Raw genomic sequence first — 23,941 nt, 5'->3', positions numbered from 1 at the left:
CTTACACAACTAGCCTATCAAATCAGCAAGTTCACCATGATTATTCAGTGGTGCACATTGAAATGTTTTTTTTTGTTGTTGTTGTTTTTCAAGAGAAAGTGAGTCAATGTAAAGAAAAAAATATAGTAGTAGTGATCCATGGGCTTGACAACCTGTTTGAAAAGTTGGAGTGGAAGGACCAAGTCTCCTGGGTCTACAAAGCAATCTGCTCTGTTTGGGGGTGAAAGTATGGAACTCATGAGACCAGAATGGCCACAGAGCTGAGAGTAAATGTGGCTTAAGTCCAGTTAGCCCGAAGTTTGTCTTCCCTGCTCAGGGAGAGAGCCGAGGGTATGGCATTGGATCAAGAGATAACTATTGAAAATGGAAATAAGGCCATTATAATAGAGCTATTTAAAAAGAAGGTACAAAGTGGAAACTGGGGTGAGCTAGTGATGGGAAGAGAAGAGGGAACAGGTGGGGAGAAGGCAGACAGAGAGGACCACTGATAGAGGATAGAAATGTTAACCGGGTTCCCTTTTCGTGAGAAAGCCCTAAGCTTTCCACCAATCCGTGTAGCCACGAGGCTGGTACGTCTCCATGAGACTCCAGTGCCTGTTCTCATGATTTTTAAATTCTGTTAGGGCAACACAGAACCTCTCCAAATAAACCCAAGTCCTTATTCCTAGGACCCGACTTTCAATGGGAGTTGACTACGAGTCCGCTAAGATGAGGAGGTCAGTCAGTCTCCACGGGGGCAGCCGCCCACCAAGGAGTTAAGCATTACTGTGTGGGACAAGAAGGTCAGCCCTTACTGCCTGGCCTCCCCCTCGGACCCCCAGAGGGGAGGAGTTGCCTCCACCCATGACCTCCAGTTTTGTTTTCAGAGGGGAAACTTGGCTTTGGAAAAGAGATGAAATGTTTAGTCCAGAAACATTCGTCGACACTGGGGTCAGCCTGCGTGATCTGGCTTCATTCAGTGCTTAAGCCCAGAACCAACAGGGCAACCTTGTTGCCCTCACTGAGCCAGACTCAGAAATGCAGTGAAAGGAAAGGAGGAAGATGAGAAATCAGAGCACAATGGAGAGGATAATGGAATAGGTGGGTCATGGGGAACAGTATCTTGACTTGAAACTTTCCAATAAGCAATGGGAGAGAGGGAGAGAGGCCTAGAATTTTGACAGGCATAGGTCCACAGGCTTAAATTTATTAAATCTAAGACCAAGTGAAGAGTAACACACACACACACACACACACACACACACACACACACACACACCCCTTTATAAGGCGGGTTCCTAAATCTCTTACGGTGTTCTACCATCTCGATCTCTGCCCTAGACCTGAAACATTTCACTTTAAACTAGAACTACTCACAAGAAAGATTAGGCTTGCCCCCCAAAACTCTCACATCCAAAAATTGCATCCTATCCAAGGGGTTCTACTTGAGATTTTATTGGTATTGGATTGGAATGAGGTTGTGGCATGTCCACGTTAGATAGATAGATGATAGATAGATAGATATGTCAGCAACTTCTCTAGACACATGCACATACACAGTTTTTCCCATCATATATATTGAAAGCAGCTTTGGTAGCTCAGTGTAATTCATTCATTCACGAAATTCAGTTGCACTCTCTGTTGTGACTCGATATTCAATTTTTAAAAACAAAGGTATTGATACAGTCTTAACTGCCCCAATAATTAGGCTTCAAAGCTAAATCCTCCGGTATTCCAGATAACTCTAATCATGAAATAAAGAGAGAAATTTGAAGTAGTTAATTTGAACTGTTGCATTAGGCTTAGAAGGATAAGAAGCCATGAAAGTATCCCTTTTTCTTCTCTAAAACTAAACACAGGTTGTGGCACAAACACAATTAGTAGGGTTAGATCCTCACCTGCTCATTCTGAATTCTCTGGGTTATGGAGCTCCGCATCTAAAACCTCCTCCTCTTGTTTCGATGGGTCATTCTCGGATCTCAGGGACAAAAGACAAGCAAACTTGTAAATGAATTGCTCTGGAATTTCTGTCTGACTTATGCATTTTCTTTTATTTATTTCATTTTTGCATTGAAAACATTACATTTCTGTTTCCTTATAGAGTAGTGTATCAAGAGCCTGTGTATGGCAATAAATTGCTGCAGGTATGAAATCCCGACTGGTGGAAAACCTCATCACTATGATTGTGGGTTTGCTGTGAATCCTACTAACAAGATGATTCTGGGGAGGGGAGATGTTCTCTAACATAGAAGGAGGAAAGACTTAACTGAATTTTCCAGTTTCGATGTCAATGCTTCTAGAATACAGATGCGTACCCTCAGATTCCCCTGTTTGCTAGATCAGGAGTGTATCAAAATGGAGATTCTGACATGGCTATAAATTTCCTGGCTTAAAATGTATCTATACCCAATTAATATAAACTCAGTGAAAAGACTTGCAAGGTTTCATTGTATCAGCTGTCTCGGTAATTTGTAGTAGGTTCCTGGAGTTAACTGGAATGGTTAAACAGAAAATGTATTCATCTTGCATCGAGGGTCAACATCGCAAACGTAACTTTCCCTGGTTTCATTGTAGCTTCTTATAAATTTATCGCATACCCATTGCTGTAGCTTTCAACCCTATTACTCACTGCTGAAGCAACCCCCAAATGAACCAATTTGTAGGAAGAAAAAAGAGCAACACATCTATTGGAGTGTAGCTGTCCCAACGAACATTAAAACTGTCAAGTAAAATGAAAGATGAATGTAAAACTAAGAATCATCAGTGGGAGTTTTAGTACATGGATTTCCCTGTAACATGCGGTTCCCATTTCTGTTCTATGTTAAGTCAGTTAAGAAAGTACATTCTCTTTTAACCATGAGAATTAATCAAATTGTAAAGAGAAATCCAGTACAAGAGGGGGGGTCCTTGGATTGAGGAGAGAAAAAAATAATTTGAATTCCCAAGATCAACTTTTATTTTTAGGTTTCAGGAAAGCTGGTTTTCCTTGCCACACTCCAAAAACAGCCAAATGTATGATGCAGATAAATTAGGGAGTGACTATTTATGTTTAAGCGTTTCATTTTCCAAATGTTCTTCTAACTGTTGTTTTAGTAAAATGTGTATGTACCAGTATATACTAACCCACCTTGTAGATTGCACGAAGTGAGATCTTTGGGTATCCTCAGAAACAAGGAGGCTGCTGTCTAGGATTAAGCCCTTTGCTACTTATACAGTTAGGCGGAAGCAACACACACACACACACACACTACAGTACTACCTATCCCCCATGTCCCCACCAGCACACAAACATTTCACCTCTTCCTAAGTCATTTGGCTATTAGAACATCTTTTCCCAAAAGTATGCTCTAAAGTAAAAAAATGTGATTTCCCTTGCTAAAGGACTCTGAGATGCACTGAGGGTCCACAGCACTCATCAATATTGTTTTAGAAAGCTCCACAGATGAAGTAGCCAGTTTCGTTTAATTTAATTTGGCATTTCCCAAACCTATTTGGTCACAGAAAGTTCCTTTTCCTTCCATTGTTAGTATCCCGTGAAGTGCATTTTTAGAAATACTTTGTTGGAGAACCATTAGAGGTCCCCCATCACTAACTTGCCCCAACCTCCAGAGGCCCACTAGCAAAGGCAAGGTTTCCGACAATATCGAGTCGGGATCTTCAAGGCCACTTCTGGTGATGGTGGCAGAGGTGGGCGGGGGGAATTCATAATGGCCTTTCAAGAGTTACATTTTATATAAGTTCTCATTTATAGCTTGCTGCCCACTATGTGTAAAATGAGTATATTTTATGAGTAGGGAGCACAGAACCATGTGGTGCTTGCATTTGGTTTGGTGGTGGGAAAAAAAAAAAAAATCTAATGGTCAAGGACGCATTTCTGTCCTAAGGTCAGGAAGACCAGTTTGCACATGAACATGGTTTGGTGCCAGCAAATGGAAGGGAGCGCTCCTTTTTCAGACATTAGCACAGAACCTTGCAGGAGCTGTGGCTATGCTCAGCGAGCTGCAAAATAGGAAGCAATAAAATTGATTAGAGTCACCTGTTAGAAAGGCAAATTAAAGCAATTTGTATTTTTTGATCATTTTACAGTGTATGCACACATACACAGAGTTAATACACAACTCTGTTATTCCCCTAATATGGATTCATACAGAAGAAAAATCGCAAAAGAAGACCGTGCACATGGTGGTGTCAAGCCCTCTGACCCTTTTCTTTCTGTGCTGATGACCTATTTGAGGGATCTCTTAGACCTGTCCGGGTCTGAAATACTGTCCAATACTGAAACTGTCAGCTCCACATGACCCTTGATGGGGAAAGTCAAATTAACTCAAACCAGACAGATTAAAAATTGCAGTTTGTTTCACCAGCCAACATTTCAAGAGTTCAGTAGTCACTCAAGGACCAGTGATGACTGTGTTGGACAGCTCAGGGGCAGAACATTGCCATCACCACCAGCATACCCACTGGACAGGAAGGAGCCTACTGCTCAAGGTCACAGTCTCTCCATTGGCTCCACAGACCTTGGACAACTATGACCTTGAGTCTTAAATAGGGAATGCTGGTGAACAGATTCCTAAATACCCAAGACCAGGATGTTGTCAGGGCATTGACCATTGGGGCCTGTCTCGCGTAGAAACACACACTTATTTTAAATGGGCAGGTCTCATGAAAATAATGGAGACAATGGGTTCTTCCCAAGGCACCATGGTCAAGCATGTCTGCCGGGCAGAGGAGTCCCAGCTGCACACACATCCATTCCAGGCTCAAAACAGTAAATACTGACTGGTGGTTAGTGAGGTCCATTTGCCTTATCTGCTGTTTGCACAACATTTATCACACTGGCTACCCACGTTCCCTAATGGAAACAATCGTGGAAGTTGGGGACCCATACAGAGTTCAAACGTAGAGGATGTGCAGGTGGGGGGAATGTTGCTAGAAATCTTTGCTGGGACCAAATTCACAGTCACCAAATCATGACTGATTTACATGGCCTTTGATGCAAATACCTTCTCAGTGGCTTTTGCTTTCTACTCTAGAAGAAACACACACACACACACACACACACACACACACACACACACACACTACCCCACTCTTTTTTTTTTTTTTTTTTTTGCCATCCAGGCTTTCGGCTGGTGGCACTTAGCACCTCCTAGCAATCCTTGAGCCAACTCCAGCCCCTCCCTCCCTACCTCACGGTTTAATACACACACCTGCACACCTGTGTCTGTCTGGACGCATCATGAAAGCCTAGGAGATGGACAAGCAGATAAAAAGAATGACTCCAGAAATCTGGTGACCTAATTTCCCCTCAGCCCATCATTCTGTATCTTGAGCTTGGTGCTGGTGTGACAACCGCTTTGGTTTTACAACTCCTCAGCACATTTAATGAGTTTCCCCATTCCTAATTAGAGAACATGGTGTTTGGAGCACCAGGTGGTGTCTGGCTAAGACCTCTTTTTTTTTTTTTTTTTTTTTTTTTTTTTAATACTGCCTCCAAATGACTCCAAATGATTGGGTGTCTTGGATTGTGCCTCCAGGGCTGAACCAAAGGACAAATTTCTTTAAGGACAAACTAGATTTTTTGAATCACTATGTAAATCATGGGAGATCTATTCTGAAAGTTAGAAGAGGGAAGCGATAAATTACTGAGACATCCACATTTCAAAAGCTGCTCTTTACAGCATCCATGTCCTGGGCTGTCCCCTAGGCGCAAAGCTAAGCAGCGTAACATACCCCTCACTCCTGATTTTGTTGTTAGATTCTCTGCGACATGGGAGTAGCTTGGCTGTTGGGGGGAGGGGTATCCTCGAACCCATCAGTCTGTTCAGAGTTGCCCCTTTATGGTAAGGGTGAGAACTGTTGCCTCAGAGGATTGTGGGATGGTAAATTCTAATTAGAACCCAGGCATCCCCTGTGTTATGGGTAGAGACTGGATCCTGTTTGTTAATTGTGCTGAAAGCAGTCGACAGTGGTTGATGTATCGCTGTGGTCTGCTGAGCAAGAAGCTCGGTTATTTTCACAGTTTGATAATCAATGCTCCGCTGAACACAATTCCTTTCGAATATGACCATTTGCTTGTCCTCTGCTTAATTGAACAATTGCAGTAACTGGTACATGGAACTAAATGTTAATTATTTTTTCAGGTTTTTTTCCCCCCTCTCTTAATGATTTTATTTACAAATTGGAAAGCTTTATCATATTTTCTGCACCAAACAAATTCCCTATCTGCACCAGTGTGATATCTTTAGCGGAAAAGACAGAATTTTTAACAAGTGTTCACCATTCCATTTTTTTAAAAAATAATTATGCAACACTTAGAAAGTGAAACACAGCCTTCTTTAATTGCTTCAGTGGTTGAATAGCTACATAGGCGAGAGATGACTAATAAACTTTCCATCAAAGTGGTGTTTTTTTTTTGTTTTGTTTTGTTTTTAAGAAATATCAATGTAAGACAGGAGGGCATTAGCTCAACCTATGTTGGATTTTTAAGGAAGTCATCGAGGGGAGTTTGAATAAGATGTAAGTTAGTGGCTAATAAGGAAAGGCAAAGCATAATCATTTTTGAAAATCTGGAAAGTTCAGCAAAGTATACAGAGTGTTTAGAGAATCCCCCGTAACCCTACCCACCCCAACACAGTCACCATTAACCGTCTAGGTACGTCTCTTTAGAAGGGTGTCTGGGTTCCTCCTCTGGGAAACGCTTACAACCGCTAACCTTTAACATCCAGCTGGGGTTGGTAGCCAAGCCCCTGTCTCTCCAGTGTGTTTGGTACTTCTGCTTTGGTACTAAGCTTTCATTAACCTCCACGTTAGACTGGTGGATGTGGGTTGCTGCTGTTCTGGTGCGGCCTCACGGTTGGGCGCCCCTGAGTTCGCCTCGTCTGCACTCCTGAGTCAGATTTCTCCTTGCGTTTCAGGGTGGTTATGCCGCATACCGCTACGCCCAGCCGACCCCTGCCGCTGCCGCTGCCTACAGTGACAGGTAAGAGTCTCCCTCCTCCCGCTTGACAACTACCTGGAAATGAACTTAGCTGGTGGGAAACAAGATTCTCGTCTGGTTCTGGTGCGCATGCATGACTGCTGGGGAGGCAGCACCCCCAAATCAGGGCCCAGGGTGAAGGCGAACAGTGCCACGTAGAGACAGAATGAATCATCAAGCCTAGACCATCCTAAACTCTCGCCCTCTCTGCTAAGACCCCCAAATGCTGTGTTTTGTGCCCGTGTAGTTGCTTTTCTGATCTCTCTCAATCCCTGCGACAGCGTACCTTGCATGCACACACAAACTGTCCCCGCACAGCCTTCCCACGGTCTTCCGTGTAAGCAGCAGCCAGGGTCTCTAGCTCCTAGGACGAACACCAGAAGAGCCAGCAGGTTTTCCTCCACTTCAGTCACCCGCTTCCCTTGTTTTTTCTTTTTTCTTTTTTTTTTCCACACCCAGTAAAGCATTTCTTCTGTTACCTCTTTTTTTTTTTTTTTTTTTTGGATCCAACACGAAGGAATGGGGGAGATGTACCTGGCGTTCCTAAGGAGGTTCACTCTATCCAGCAGGGCCCCGTGTCCAGACCTACTAAGATAAACCAGGTGTATTTGTAACGCGCACCTCGTGTTAAGACTGGCAGTAGAAGGGGGGACAGAGAGGGACTAAGAAATGCAGAAGTCAGATTGGATGGCGGGAGTGGGGGCCAGGGGGTGGGGAGGAGCTCCGTTACCCCTTGCCCAAGCTTGACAGATGACTTGGTTTCTGAAATGGCAAGCCACAGCTATTTTCATGTAGGTGCCTGAGGTGGGGGGGGGGGGGGGGGGGGGGGGGGGAGAGGCAAAAAAAAAAAAAAAAAAATGTGCGTTTCCATATTTGAATGCTACCCGTTGGCTCTGTTTTCTGAGGACATAAATGTGAATGTTCAGAGGCTCTGCATGTACAAATGTCATTGAGGGTGCTTATTTTTGGTAATGACTCTTTTAATTTAAAAATACGTCTCATGGATAAAACAGTGACGGTAACGATTTGCATGTGTGGCTGAGGCATGCTGGGTCAGACAGGTAAGCAGGCGGTGTACTTGACCCCCGAGTCGGAAGTGTCAGCGGACACTGGTGCTCCTTCCTCCCTGGCCTGTTGTGACTTAGATCCTCTCCCGGTGTGCTGCGGTGTGTGCTTTCTCTGCGGCTCCATTCCATTTCCCACGAGATGGGTCGTTAGCTCAATGTAGCTGCAGATTTCTTCCGAGGTAGAAGAAAGCAACATCAACAACTGAACCCCCCAAAAAATGGCACTTGGAAAACCCCATGCATACACTTGTTTGCAATGGCTCTTGGGCAAGATAGAAGTGAGATCGGCTATCCGGTTGCATGTAGATAGTATTACCGTTTCCTTATAAACAGCCCTAACAGGTTCTCGAGGCTGGATGGAGCCTCCAAAGAAATCCAAACTCTTGTTAAGATGCAGTTCTAAATACATAAATTATCCACTTACCCCTCATCCTCTTGCCAAGACGCAAAATCTGTTTTTATGTACGTTCCTGGATTCAGTACACTTGGACACTGGATTAGGAAACGAGAGAGGGTCAATAAAGCTCATAAGACTGATGGCAATCTTGAAATCCTAGAGCTCATTCTACAAATGAGAAGTCCTAATGCTATTAAACTCTGCACGCAGAAGATTCGCAAAGTATCAATTGTAATGTGGTTCATCTACAACCCTTAATTATTTTTATGAAAATATCTCTAGATGCTAAATTCTCAAACACCCACTTTGTATATAATTATAATCATAGTGACTTTAGCCTGCTGTATAATTATAAGAATCTTAAACGGATTTATTTCTTTGGATTTTTATCTTGCTTCTCAGCATAAATGCATCTTCCCCCAAGTTGGAAAAAGGTTAATAATAAAGATATAATTTAAATTGCTTTCTTCAATAAGACCCATCTAGATACTTTTAAAAAAATAAACAATATTTAATAGTATTCTTAAATAGAATTGCTTGAGAATCTGGCCATCTCTATTGGCATTCATTTGAAAATTAAGTTAAAGTGTTGCTGCATTGGGGGTCACCCTGTACAAATTTGTGTATAGAATCTGTTATTTTAACATTATTGAGACTTCTCATTGGCAGTGTGTCCTACCGAAAATTGCCCTCATTGTTGGCTTGGCAAATCTTGAATGAGTCTACAATTCCCACGTTAGTATAATCATTTCCGTGGAAGAAACCAAGTAAATATACTCTTGTCCATGTAATTGGCCTCTTGCTGTTTATGAAAGAAATTTGTACGTTGGGTCTTCTTGGCTGCTGTGGAAATTGATTACCAGCCCTCTTTAATTTGATTAGAAGCAAGACACTCAACCCATATGGGATTATTGCACTGAGGTAAATGCAGTAATAGGCAAATCACCAGAAAACAATCTTTAAAATGATATTTCTGGTACAATTTATAAAGCATATTTATGACATGGTAGTCCTTCCTTATATGTCCAGTAAGCAAGTGAGAAGAAGGAAGACCTGTCCCTTTGGTAGAAGACACATACTTGGGGAGAACGTGAAATTATCAGAATAGCTTTTGAATCTGGATGAAAGATGCCAAGTTTCTAGACTATCTCAGGGCAGTTGTGCAATAATTTATTTTTACATGATCCCACCTTAGTATTAGCCATGATAGATTCTGGGTTCTTCTCGTCTAGAAGACAAACAGGATGATAAGGAGAAATAAAACTTCTTAACCCAAAGAAACTCCTTCAGAACAGGAAACAAAATTGGCAGGAATTGAGAGCGTTTTGGTAACGCTCACTGGTTATCAACAGGACGAAAAGAGGAACAGCCACTAACTTCACTTGTAGCCATGAGATTTGCTCTTCAGCAGTGTAGAAAGCAAGAGAAGCTTGGTGTCCCCAGTTGATAGAATTTTACCTTTTATCAGCACAAATTAAGTCCTCATCAAATTAAAGAGTCAGGGACCTTTGGAAAATATTGAACTCCAGTAACCTCAGGACTGTCCAGAAGGTCCTTGATGGACACCTCGCAACTCCCTCCCCATCATCTTCTTGGTTAAATGATCACATGCTGATTATCTGGGAGCACCCTCAGAGTTGCTGAATGCTGACCTCCAGAATGAAGACCATCTGGTGTGGGCAGAGATTTCCCCCAAAGCAAAAGACCTGCCCGGACTAGGTAATTTGATAGTTTCCCTGACAGATTTAATGAGAATAGGCAAACATCTCTCCTTGGCATTTAGGAAATGTGTGGAAAGCACCTGACTTCACCAAATCTTCATTTTTAACCTCCCTTTGACTGAGGGAAAGCCCACGGTCCAGACTCTCCAAGGGGATTGTTTTCTGAGCTTGAACCGATCAAAGCATGGCAGTGGGGCCGACGGTCATCTGGTCATTGCATGCACTTGGTGTTGCTGATGTGTCCGTGATGCGTTCTGGATTCGACAGGTCCACCATCACATGAGCTCGGTGAATGGCTTGCTTGAATTAAGCCTGGGGCAGCCTTCTCTTTCCGGACTGGCTCTTGGTTTCGTTGTGTTTTATGACTTGGTTGTGGATGCATCTGTGAACAGCCGAACCAGGAGGTGGAGCGGGAGGGGACATTCCCTGTTCAGTGACTTGTGCCACAAATATTTTGGGGGTGTATGTATGATGTATATACAGCTTTGATGAAAATGTTCTCTCTCCAGAAAGGCAGACATCTGTCATGCTTGTCCTGCTTGCTGAACCTTCTAACATCTCCTAACAACCAGTGCATGAGAATGTCCCCCACGTTAGGGCAGAGGGGAGCCAGATTCCAGCAGCTAGAGAAGAAAGTAATATGGGGTGGTTCACTTGGCAGTTTCATAATGATCCTGTTGTGCTGACGGCTCCCAGGGCCCATTTCCTCTCGCACATGAGACCTGCATTTCCTTTCAAGAACCCCCAACGTCAGGAACTTCGGACAGACAGGCTGCACAGTTGCCCCTAGACTGAGCAAAAGAGACACCAAGCAACAAGGTTTTGTTTCTTTGTTTTATTTTCTACCTTTTTTGTTCATTTGTTTTTTGAGACCTTAACATTTCATCAGAAACGTATTAGACTGTATCACGTAACTTTGCTATTTTTTGACAAAATGGTAGAATATTGGCAATTTCATAGCTCAACTTAATAGAAACTCAAGGAAAATGCCCTAGTATCAGTTATCTTGTTCTCTGTGTTTGGAATATAGAGACATACTCGTATATATGTGTGTGTATGTTGTGTGTCTATATATACATACACATATGCTAAGAGAAGCATGTACACAGACACACACACACACACACCCGTGACTCAGGCCCTTACAAAGGACTCCTAAGAGTCTCTAGGTAAATCTTATTACACAGAGGTCAGGACTTACCAAATTCAGGGAGTCATAAGCCCCACGCTAGAACATTTTTTTAAATGTGACAGTCATAACCTGTGAATAAAAGTTTCTATTTCAGAGACCAATAGATGAGCAGTTCTTTCTTAAAACTCAGGAGGCATGTGTCTGAGGTCATGGAGAATTGGGTCTACTCCAATTTAAATGTATAAAGGTGACTGAGATAAAAACATAGACGCGTACGTACATAGGTGGGTGAATGGACACATGGTTGTGTGGGAGGGTGAATGGGAAGAGAGAGCAAAAGAACAAAGAGAAAGAGGAAAGAGGGAGGGAGGAAGGAAGAAAGGGGAGAAACATTCCTCTGCCTTCTTGTCACATTTTATGCTAAGTGTAGGCTCTAGAACTAAAGATAGAGAACGGAACTGTTTACATAAAACCTTAGTTTTCCTTTTTCCAAAATGAAAAAGTAAAAGAATTTGTGTTGATTTCCGTGTAATGCAGGGACTCCCTATCTATTTTAAGACTCTTGACTTCCTGGATTCAGATTAAATAATAGAGAAATGCCGTCATTAAAAGAAGGCTAGTAATTCCATTTAAAAAGAGGTAGCATTGTATCTGGAGTCCTTATCAAATGATACAGACTAAAGATTGAGGGCTTGTCAGCTTATAGAGCACATGAACATCCTGAATGGAACATTTAATTTACCATTGGAAGGTTTTTTGTTCGTTTGTTTGTTTTTAATTTTGTTTTGTTTTTGTTTTTATTTTTTTGCTTTTTGGGTTTGTTTTTTGGTTTTTTATTTTGGGGTGTTTTTTTTTTTGGTAGAAAGGTTAATTTAAAAAGTACTATTGTACTTCAGGGACTTAAAAATCTTACTTTTTCTTGCTGTGTCGTAGAATACAGAAAGCTGCTTCTGTGGATAACGCAGATCCCTTAATGAGGGTAGACAGTGCAAAGCAGAGGAGGGAAGTATCCGTGTTTTCCCCAGCCCTGTTGTCTGAACCAGGTTCAACAGGGTTGAAACTGTTTTCTGGTGAAGAATCAGCGCTCATTCTTTGTGATGTGTGCTGGGCAAGATCTCGGAGATCGCATCCTGGGGCTTTGGTTAAAGCCCTGTCTCCCAAGGCCAGTTCAAGACCTGGTGACTCTTTCTGATGACCTGTTTACAGGGTCGCTGGAACAGGAGAAGGACCCAGCTGCATAATGTGAGCAGGTTTTGAGCTCCCTGGTCTTCGGAGCCCTCAGGCTTTAGCCAGGCTTTTTTCTCAGATGCCATGAAAAGAGCTTTTCTTTTAGGAAGGGATGACAGCATGGTAGCTTTGTTTTGGTTTCTTTCTTTCTTCTTTTTTTTTTTTTTTTTAAAGTAGGCTCCATGCTGGGCCTGGAGCCCAACTCGGGGCTTGAACTCACAACCCTGAGCTCAAGACCTGAGAGCAAGAGTTGGATGCTTAAAGGACTGAGCCAGCCAGGGGCCTGTTGTTGGTTTTCTTTTTTCTTTCAATTTTGCTTTTAGTGTTCTTAGTTGGCAAAACAAAAGCTGGCAACGGTGTGGTAGCTTCCCTATTATCTTTCATTTACATTTTCAGTTATTTTCTCTGAGAAATCCACCATTGAAAAATAGAGTGAGTGCATTCTAAGCCTCGGTGAGGAGCGAGGCCAAGACGGTTGTTCTCCGTTGAGTAAGGAGCTGAGGGCTCGGTTCATGGAGGCTCAGAGCAGACAGAAGTGTCTCTGTCCCGTGCGTGGCATCTCCCAGCTGAGACAAAGATCTGGGGTCAGAAGGTGGTCGGTTTGGATTCGATTCTGTGGAGTCAGATCACTGCAGGAAGCCTCAATTATGTCTCTGGACCTTTGTTGACGCAGCCTTCTTAAGGTGGTTCCTGGTTTCAGCTCTTTATCTTTTCTGCTATTTTCAGATGCCCTGATGAGTTCTCCCAGGTTCTGCAATTTGAAAAAACACACTGTGTCAACTTGTAAAAGAAATGTAGCAGAAATGAGTCATTAATGTCTTTGTTTACATCCTGTACCCCAGTGCTAGGAAAGCACGTCCAGCTTTTTAAATTAGAACACCACTTCGGAGGAAAAAGAAAAAAGAAAAAGAAAAAAGAAAAAAGAATATATATTTTTAATATATATATATATAGTATATAACATATTACATTTATATTTATAGATAGATATAAAAGTATGTAGTGTATTCTTATTTTTATTTATATGCTTGTTCTTTTTGGTTTAAAGTTCACTCTCTTAACTGATTCATTTGGGAGTTATGTTCTGTGAGTCAGGCTCCCCTCAGGAGGAGAGACTGAAGCTAATTATTCCAGGCAACTTTAGGGTAACTAGAAAGAAACCTATGTTGCCTGCGAGTTTCCCGTCACAAGGCACACACCCCAGGTGAAAACAAATTTCTTAATAAAACTCGCAGTATACAGGACAGCACTCCTGTCACCATGTTCATGAGATGAAAGTGGAGGACTTGAGTATTAGCAGGATCTTACTAAGACTTCCCGAAGTGAGCTGTAGGATGTGTGCAGTCTTGGACTCAGATTGTCGTCTATGACGATGGTTACACAATCGTGGTCTGCAAAGTTCCACCAGCCGCGTTGTGCACTGTGCTAATCTGCCCCTCAGATGCCGTGCTGTTGAGCTGTCCGTTGCACCAGTGCTGGACAGTGGATGTTGCCCCTTCATTTTACAGCTTGGGGAGCTGAGCTCGGTAGAGCTGAGCGAGTATTTTTGGCTCAGTCTGAGAGCTCAAGTCTGTGCCCTGAATCTCAAGGCTCTGTGGCATCTTACTGGAGCAATCTCATAAAGAAATAATTTCTTGGCATGCCGTCAGTTCATCTCTTAGGGGCGTTTGGATTCCACATTACAGGGTGTTTTAGAAGTACTGAGACTGTAGCTCTGAAAGATGTGGCACCTGAAAGGCACTACACGGAGTGTACCTGTGTTTACTTTCATGTATTCCCGTCAGAGCTTTGAATCTGGACGGCAGGCATGAGCATTGAGGAAACCAGAAATCTCTAGGTTACATCAGTTCCACCTGAATCTCTGAAATTCAGGGGTATGAATCTGTTATATCCTTAATGGATTCTAGAGGCACTCAAAGAGTTTAGGAAGAACAGTGACTAGACCTGCTCAGCTGGGTGTGGTGTGGACAAGTCTTTAAAAACTTGGTAGGTAGTTGTATATGTGAATCAAATTCTTTTTAAGGCAGGGAGTTGCAGGGGTAGTGTGTTTTGTTTTGCTTTGTTTCTGTTTGTTAAGTACAAAGTTACTTGGGGGGAGGGGCTACATGAGCCTGCCAATCTGTCCGTTCTCTGGTGTTTGGATTTTGATGTGTCAGCTTTCCTGGAAGTAAGCAGACCTCTAGTACCTTCCCTGCCACTTTTGGTTTTTTTTTTTTTCCTTTTCACCATGTAGATTTCTATTGTTGAAGTCACTTTTTTTCGGTAGTGTCCCTGTGTGTCAGGTACCATGTAGAACTTGGAACAACCTGATGAGATAAGCAGGGTCGTCAGGGTGACCCTAGAAGTGATTATCCAGAATGTCTTGAGACAGAGAAGGGACGCACTGTTGTTATTGACAAGTCCGGGACAACAGGTTTCTACTGGACTGTCCCAGAAAGAAGCAGGACATGTGTGGTCCCCTCAGGTGGATTCTCCATGTGCTCTGGGACGTCCGAGGATGGCACTGTGAACCCAGTTTCCATCAGTCCTGGTCCTGCGCTGTCTCTTCCTTCTTCTGCTATTGTTAACAAAGTCCAATCAAGGCATGTTTGCAGCCTCAAGCAGTCCTAGCTAAGACATGGCTTAGTGATGAAAAAGGGACTCGAATTTCCTGCTCTCAAACCCACCGGTAATTTATCTATTGTCCCTATAGATCAAATAGTTCCCAGTTGGCATTCACCAAAAAAAAGTTAATTATGTTTTCTGACAACCTGCCATGCAGATCGACAATGATTATATTTGGTAACAATTGAGATGGTTCTGAAATCGCGAAGGAGAGGACGTATAGTTCTTGATGGTGGCATCAATATGATTTTTTTAAACTCGTGTTTATTTATGGACACAAAGCTCCCAGTGTCAAAAAGAAACATGGCTGTTACTGGTAGATTTCCTGAATTTCTCTTATTTTTAATTTACAGACATGTGCCCCCCCCCCCCACACACACACATTTAAAGAAAAAGTGCACAAATTTTGGTTTTGAGAACTAATTGCCTTTGGTCCATAATCTATAATGGCTTCCTAACAACTGTTATGCGCTATTGGATGAACATGTATGTAATTGAAGCTGTTAAAAAAGGGTACCAAGACTGTAATAGTCAACAGACTGGACCAGCAAGGACTTGGGGAGACATTAAAGGAAATTCCAAACCCAGTAGACCATAGCTGTCACAGCCATGTGGGTAGACACTTTTGCCAGTGACGAGACAAGATGGAACAAGTCCTTTGGTCATGTCATGGCCTAATTACACACTTCTCGGGCTGCAGATCATTGACTTGATAGGCCACAAAGAAGCAAATGAAACCCATCCTTTAAGTAGCACCATTAGGGTCCTTCAGCTGTGAAGGGTTTCAGGCAGGTGAGAAAGCCCAATGCTTTCTAGAGGCAGGTCAGAGGCCTCCGATGAGAAGGAGCAGATGGAGGCCCCTGGAGGGACCATTTACACAGCATATTCAGTGCTCTCCTCCTGGAAGGCAGCGTCCCCATCAAGGAGAAGGGAACAGACACACAATACAACCTTAGTGCGTGACTATGACCTATATTGAAGATGCCCCCCTTCTTTGCCTTTTTTTTTTTTAAGTCATTGTGCTTTTGGGGTGAGAGGTAATTTTTCACTAAAATTATCCAGTATTTACTTCTAAGTTATCAAAAGAATTTCTGACCCTGTATCTATGAAGAGAAGTTCACATTCCTTTCCAGTAGAACCGATTTCTGTTTAACGGCCGCCTCTACGTTATTTCCATGTCTAAATGCGGTACGTACCTCTGGACAGTCACTAGACAGAAACAAATGACTTCTCATGAATCACAGTGATTGATTCCCCTAGAATTAAATTGTCCTCAAAACCATAGTGTATTTCATATTTAATACACACACACACACACACACACACAAACATGTAGAGTAGGGACCACTTTCAGGAATTGGATGATAGTTTGGAGATGAAAGGTTGAGGGAACCTCTGTAAGGAGGAACTAACTCATGAATTTTGTCATTGTTCCTGGGCTGATTCATGCCGCATTAGGATGTGTGAGTGTTCCAACAGATCAATAGATTGTGGGGGGATGAGACATAATCAAAGCTAAACACCCTTCCCCTTAATTATCCTAAAATGGAAATGCTTTGGCCCTGAGCTTATAGAAATACACCCAGCATCTGGTAATCTGGATCAGCGCTTCCCACCACACTCATAAGCGTGGAATCCCTTCACAAAGAAGACCATGACTGTTGGATACTTTGATCATACCATCAATCCCCGACTCTGTTCGTGGTCCCCTTCTGTCATTTAAAACTTTAGACTGCATTCAAAGACAAGGGGCTTATTTTCCTCCGCATGTCTGTGTAGTTAGAGGGTGTGCAGACTACCTTGAGCTAGTGGACAGTGAGCTCAGGGAGTGGGCGTGGGGGCAGGTTAAACCTGTGTCCTGACACGGTCAGCCTCACAGCTTTCCCAGAATGGTGGACCATTTCTCTTTAAGTCTTTGGATTATTTTCTTCAATTTCTCCATGTCAAACTTAGAACAAAGGACAGGGAAAGAGTGATTGCCTGAGTCTGTTCTGAAATCTCAAGATTGGAGTGGTCCATTGTGAGGGTTCTGAGTGCCTTGCTCTGCAGAGCACGGTTCCCAGACCACCTGTGTTGACCTCTCAGGGAGCTTGTAAGCAATTCAGATTCTCAAGCCCACCCCAGTCCTGTTGTATCAAATCTACACCTTCGAGACCCCTGGGCGGTGCGTATAACATCTGAGAAGCAGCACCATGGAGAGCAACATTCAATCCCACCCCAATATTCAGTAACTGATGTTGACACTCCACGAACCTGGCAGGGTGTAGGAGAATCTGTCTTGGCCAATTGTTGGTTTCTAAGCTTCTCTCTGCTTTCCCTTCCTCAGTGAGAAAGTAAGAACCTCCAATAGTTGCGGGGTCCTCGTAATCTATTTTATGGGAACGTTCCCCCCTCAACTCCTCTAGGGCCACCATCAGTCGTTTCCGTTCCCCCAAAGACCAAGGTGTAATGAGATTTCTCACTAGCATTTTCTTATTGATCGCATAACAGACCCACATGAATGTAAAACATAATCCGGAATAGTCCCATCAGGTCTGTCTTAGCTTTCCTGAGCCTCAGTTTCTTCATCTGCTAAATGAAGACAATGATACCAATTACAGTCAGAAGGAGAGGAAACTGAACATTACTTCGCAATTAAAGGAGGTGGTGAAAATTCATGGGGTTCTCTTACTCAGCTGTTGATGGACAGATATTTTCAAGCATATAGTATTAGTTGAAAGCACTGACTGTGCACAGGCAAGAGGAAGCAAATAAAATTAAATCCACTTGAAAATGGGTGTCGCCTTTAGACTGGGCAACCTCTAGGACCCCCATAACACTAACATTTCTGGGGAGCCGTGTCTCGCTCAGCTGCCCACAACCTGTCATTGCTCTGGTCCAGATGTGAGGCAAAGTCTTTTACGATCACTCTACGTATTTTGATGCAGCAACAAATATTTGCTGTTCGTCTCTAGAATATGACCAGAGACTTAGATTTAACAAACTAACTTACTACAAGCAAACTTACTTAACTTACTCAGCAAAATTAACTTACTACAGAGATAATACAGGCAGGCTAACTGACCTGTTTGATCCCAACTACCTCATCTTTAAAGTGGGGCTAATGAGTGATGCCTGCCTCATTGGGTTGTTACTGAATTAATGGTGACCATGAGCAGAAATCTCCTTGAGAGGCCGGACACTACGTGACACTCTGGATAATATAACTGTTACTATTACTATTACCAACATTGCTAAACTACAGGCATATTTTGTTTTGCTCCTGTGGAAGCAGGTTTTCTGGCTTAGAATCAGTTTTTGGCCAGAGATGAGTTTTTGTTTTGTTTTGTTTTGTATTGGAATGTTGACTTCTAGAAGTTTTAAAGGAGGGAGACTTGAAATTTGCTGAGAGTAGAATTACGTGTTCTTACCACCCGCAAAGGAAGGTGACTGTATGAAGTGAGGGATATGTTAATTACCTTGATTGTGGTGATCATTTCACAATGTATTTGTGTATCAAGTCATCACTTTTTACAGCTCCAAAAAAGCACATTGTTCAATCCAGTTATGTTCAGTTTTTATTTGTGGAACTTACCTCAGTAAAACTGGACGAAAAATAGTTTGGGGAAAAAATTTTTTTCTGAAGAAGCAACTGGGAATCATGAGGTCAAATAGTCTATCTTTCCTGTCGGTGGAGGAGCTCTTCCCCTCACAAACCCACCCCCTGTACCTCCAAGGCTGTAGATTTCTGTACAACCAGTTGCTCTGCAGAGAATTATTTTTCAAAATGTTAAACCAAATCTGCCTGTGTTGCTATCTTCCCAAGGCCACTTGTGAGAAATCTAATGCCTGGTGTGGTCATAGGTTATAGGAATCCCGTGGGGATCTGTAAGGTTCTGGACCTTTCTACCATCACACTAACTTTGTTTTGCCTGTAACTCCTATATGGGCACAGACCCCCTCAGTGTGGTCTCTGTAGCCTCCAGAGCTTCAGCCTGGACACCCCGTGCTCCCCACCCCACCCCAATCCCCTGTGGGCCTCCACAAGCCCAGGCTTCCTTTCCCCTGTACAAGAGCTGCTTCCCAAAGAGATCACAAGGAGCTGTTCCTACGACAGGCCAGACCCATTTCTAACTGCATCAGAAACTCATTCTCATGAGGGGCGCCTCTGTGCCTGTCTTCACTCTGGCCAACCAAACCTGAGGTGAGATTTTATCTTTCAAGAGGCCCCCAGCTCTCTCTGATAGGACTTGTAACCTCAAAAAGGCTCTTGACTCTCCCCCTCTTGGCCTAAAACCCTGGAAGTCCAGCACTTAAAAACACAAATGCCTTCTCTCTCTGGGGGAGGGAAGATGACTATCCTTTAGGAGTACACGTAGCCAAAAAAATAAATGGCAATTTCCCCCCAGATAAAGCCTTATCATATTCATGTTCTCATCAAAATGCAAAAAGAAAAAACAAATCTAGGGGACCCTGTGCTGTGTTTGTTCCCATTTTCCAGATGAAGAAACTGAGGCCCAGGAAGGCAACAGGGCAGGCCTTCCAGGCTCACCATTAGTTCTGTTTTTAGCTGAGAAAAAAAAGTGGAGCCGTGGAGCTTGTTCAAGGTTGGAAAAACGAAAGTTACAGAAGTGAACTGCTCTCAAAGGGACTGCAGATGCACTTGGGTTTGAATTTCTGAAACCCAGAAGTTTTGGATAGAAATATCCAAATATTCAAATCAGGGATAGATTCAGAGCACTTCTCTCCTTTCCCAGTTAAACATAATTTTTTTTTTTTTAAAATATACACAGTGTTAGGAAGAGCAACTGAGGCTAAATGAAATGAAATAAAATATGCTAAAGGATGTAAGACAAAAAGGATCAGGAAAGCATTTCTGTAGTTTCTTCTTTTGGAGGATTCTATAGCTCATTTGCTTGCTGGTTGGTTTGTTTATACCCCATCTCATGCTACAGTTTGCCACAGCCTCTCGAAGTACACCTAATTCAAAACTAAAACAGAAATAGAGGGGCGCCTGGGTGGCTCAGTTGTTAGGTGTCTGCCTTCAGCTCTGGTCATGATCCCAGTGTCCTGGGATCGAGCCCCACATTGGGCTCCCTGCTCGGCGGGAAGCCTGCTTCTCCCTCTCCCACTCCCCTTGCTTGTGCTCTCTCTCTCTCTCTCTCTCTCTCTCTCTCGCTGTGTCTCTCACTGTCCAATAAATAAATAAAATCCTTTAAAAAAAATAACCACAGGGCAGGAGGAAATATGAATTTGAATGGGCTTTTTATAATTCTTGAGTTTTTAGAACCGAGTGGTAAAGGGAGAGAGAATGAAAATACTGATCCCAAGTAAAGAAGTCCCACTTTCTCGACAGTAAAACTGAAATATAAGTTAGGCCATGAGCTTCCAGGTAGCCAAGGCCAGGACAGACGTTCCACAGTGATTTAAAGGGCAGGAGCACAACGTCCTGTCCCTGTGGGGTAGCTGGGTGCCTAGGAGGTAGCAAATCATCTGAGGATTGAATGAACAAGACCAGTAAACTATTTAGTAAAGCCGGCAAGAGCGATTGTAATAGAAGCACCTTATTTCTGCATGTGACATCTGACTATACAGAAAACATTCCTGGCGGGATTCCCTAGGACCCTTCCAGCAACTTCTTAACACATCCCGGTGAGATTCCCCAGTAAGTGTGCATTTCCGCCCTATTCCCCCGTGTCTAAAGTGAAGCATCCTGGAAAACACAGTCATTAAAAAATTAATAAGTATAAGTAATAGATTAAATAATATATATCATTAATATAAGGCAATTTCCAAAAATTAAAGTATTGATCATTGAAAACCATGGCAGTCAACACTAGTGTAGTTTAATTGAAAAACCAGAAGACACTGCTCTCTTTCCTGCAGAGCCAGGGCACGTGAGTTCAGAGAAATACTCACACAGACAAATGTGAGTTCTCGGTGCTGGCTGATGCGTTAGGACCACCGAAGTGGTTTCTTGGGCATACCCAGGCCTGGGAACCACTCTGGAAGGTTCAGATTTAAAAGACTGAGAAATGGACTTGGTCTTCAGTATTTCACATAAATATATGGGTATATATATGTATATGTGTGTGTGTGTGTACACACACACACACACACACATAGTAGTTGATTTGTAACAGGCAGTCATGGTTGAGAAACTCTGTCTTAGACAGGCACCCCCAGAATCTACAGATAGGATTAATTTGATTTTGTGCCACTGTCATTGTGGGGCATCTTGACTGCCACCTGCCCGACCAGAAGAGCAACTTCTACGGCTCTAGGGATTTTTTACTAGCTAGCCTTGGGTGGGTGGGTGGAGGGGTGGTGTTGGTGGTAGTTAATCACATCTTGGTGTGTGTGTGTGTGTGTGTGTGTGTGCGTGCTAGCTTCAGTACTCATAGCACTGGACCCAAGAAGAAACTTACCAAGCCTGATATCCACCCCGAGTTTCGTGTAGCCATAGTGACATAAGAGAGTTAAGAGGCCACAGAATGAGAAGCCACCAGAATATTTAACAGTGAAACTTAAAACTGGTGTTCTCCAGCAGGAGAACATTCCCCGTCTGTCCTCCCTCGGCCCCCGCCTGTACCGCAGGTTTTACTCTGTCTCCATAGCCAGCTTCCCTCATTCCCTCCAGCAATACTGGCTGGCTACTCTTTTCATTTGTCTCTTGGAATTCAGCCGTGGGTAATTTTTAGAAGAAAGAAAATTGCAGAGAGATGGGATTCAGCCTAAGAAGAAAACTGGGACGTAAGGATGACACGGCAGGTCACAGGACTAATTTAAATGCACCACCAGCTGAGTCAGATGCGGAGTCTAGATGGCTGGTCTATGAAAACCGTCGTAAAACATAATGAAGTCTGGTAATAGAATGAAAAGAGAGAGAAAGACCATGGCCCATGCCATTCCACATCCCAAGTTGTTAAAGCAGAATATAATTATCTCTCTCAAGCCTCAATTAACATCATACTCGAAGGGGAATCCAAATGCTGTGTTATTTTGTCTGGGAGGAATAGAAGGTTCAGAACGGTATCAGGAAGTCCCTCTGCAGAGACATGACCCTCCATGGCCAACCCGTTACCCCTATGCGGGCTCCCCTGAGCCCAATCTTAGCGAGTAAATAGGAGTTGGGTCTTGAGACAACCCAACCATGGTTGATCTCCACTACTTAGCAGTTTGTGTGTGCTCCTTGCTGTTCCTCTGCCGCCTCCTCTGGGAAGACTGGGGTAGGAAGATGGGTGGTCAGGAAAATTAAATCATTTAATGCGTAGATACAAGGCTCGGCAGCCACCCGTCATAGGTAAATACTCCATTGACATCAGGCCAGTGGCTCCTTGGCATCGACGTTGCAAAGAGTCCAGACAAATATAGCCTTCTCCCGTGTGCACAGTAATCAACCATTTTATTATTTTTCTTAAATTAGTAATCCTCCCCGCTCCCAGCAAGCCTCCCCTTGTCCCAACAGTCTTCCTGGGGAAAGTTGGGGCTCTGAAATGAAAATGGGAATGAACTTGCAGGAGATTTCTCAACAACGTTCCCCAATTCCCCCACGGTACAAACTACCTGGGACCATGATTCTGTCCATGGCTGGTGCTCATGGACAGAATCATGGTCCCAGGTAGTTTTGAACACTTAGCACGGTGTGAATGGGGCCCCCAGAGCTGGTCAGTCACCGGGCCTAGGTTCTGGCCAAAATGTACCGGTGATCAGACCTCTCTCCCAAAAGTTCTGTTTCAGGCAGTCTGGGCTAAAACCCAGACATGTATGGATTTTTAACAAGCACTCTAGCTGAGTCTTGTCTTCAGGGAAGTTTGAGAAATTCTGCAGTCCAGAGAGGGCTTAAAAATAGGAAAAATTCCAGGTGGAAAAAAAAAAATGGTAAAGAGGATTAGGTATAGACTCAGAAGGAAAGTGGGAAGACCCAGCAAAGAGGCTCTTGAGTTTTCCATGCCAGGTGCTAAGAGAAGAGGAGCAGGGGAGGAAGCAGATACAGAGCATGGTAGTGTGGCCATCATAAACCAGCTTCGCTTTCAAAAAGGAGGCTTAGTGTCCGTTCTCTCAGAAGGCCTTCAGAAACTAGAAGGGACCGTTTCTGAGCCATGTATAGTGTTTGCGGTTTCAGGCTCAGCAGCCACACAGCGAGTTTGCCCGAGAGCAGCACGGTGGGTAGGCAAATGGAAGTTGCAGAGAAAAGCAAAAGCTGCAGGAGACTCTAATTCAGCTCCCTTTCTACATGGCATCTGTGCCCTGCTCAATGCTTCTCCGCTGTGGCTGCTAGAAGATTCGACTGCCGAGCATCTTCTAAACCACCTCCTTCTTTACCGTGTCCCAGCTGGTTAGGCTAGGAGCACAGGAGAAGGGCACCAGCATTTTCATTGTTTTAACCTCTCCTTGCAAGCCTAGGGAGCAGCCCCATGAGAGCCATTCAGCTAGGCAAGTGGCCCTCAACCTTGGCTTGTACAGAGTCGCCAGGAGCTCTTTGGAAACGACTAGTGCCTGAGACAGACTCACAGAGATTCCCTTTTAACTGATCTCAGGAGCAGCCTGGGTTCCTGGGAATTTTAGAAGGTCACCAGGTGTTTTTACCAGTGCAGCCAAGGCTGAGGACTACTTGGCCAGGCTTTATCATCTACAACCACTTTGCTCAAAGTCAAGTGCAACTGCTTTGAAGTGTAAGTTCTTGTGTCTTTGTTGAGAGTCCAGAACAGACTTGCACTGACATAAGGGGTCAGGCCCCCTGCCAGCCTCCTCTCTGCTCTGAGAGGTGAGCCCACTGTCCGGACTGTACCTCCAGCTCCTGTGGTCACTCAGTTTGTCCTGGGAAGAGCAGTGACCTCCTAGCGATGTCATTAA

At 43.5% G+C, this 23,941-nt stretch overlaps 1 protein-coding gene across 20 annotated transcripts in view; it reads left to right on the top strand.

Annotated features, from left to right (window-relative positions):
• RBFOX1 (RNA binding fox-1 homolog 1) overlaps window positions 1–23,941 on the top strand; it is a 1,460,772-nt gene that overhangs the window by 1,415,239 nt on the left and 21,592 nt on the right. For 16 of the 20 annotated variants that reach the window (XM_032326756.1, XM_032326745.1, XM_032326760.1 and 13 more), the window contains 2 exons: window positions 2,081–2,123; window positions 6,897–6,961. In XM_032326756.1, coding sequence (XP_032182647.1) covers window positions 2,081–2,123; window positions 6,897–6,961 — 108 coding nt within the window. The remainder of the gene's footprint in view (window positions 1–2,080; window positions 2,124–6,896; window positions 6,962–23,941) is intronic. The other 4 variants (XM_032326757.1, XM_032326747.1, XM_032326742.1 and 1 more) reach the window with 1 other exon arrangement.

This window comes from Mustela erminea, chromosome 20, assembly GCF_009829155.1.
Source record: "Mustela erminea isolate mMusErm1 chromosome 20, mMusErm1.Pri, whole genome shotgun sequence".
Taxonomy (NCBI): Eukaryota; Metazoa; Chordata; class Mammalia; order Carnivora; family Mustelidae; genus Mustela; species Mustela erminea.
The sequence above is the reverse complement of the archived record's forward strand: the minus strand, read 5'-3'. Positions and strand labels throughout refer to the sequence as shown.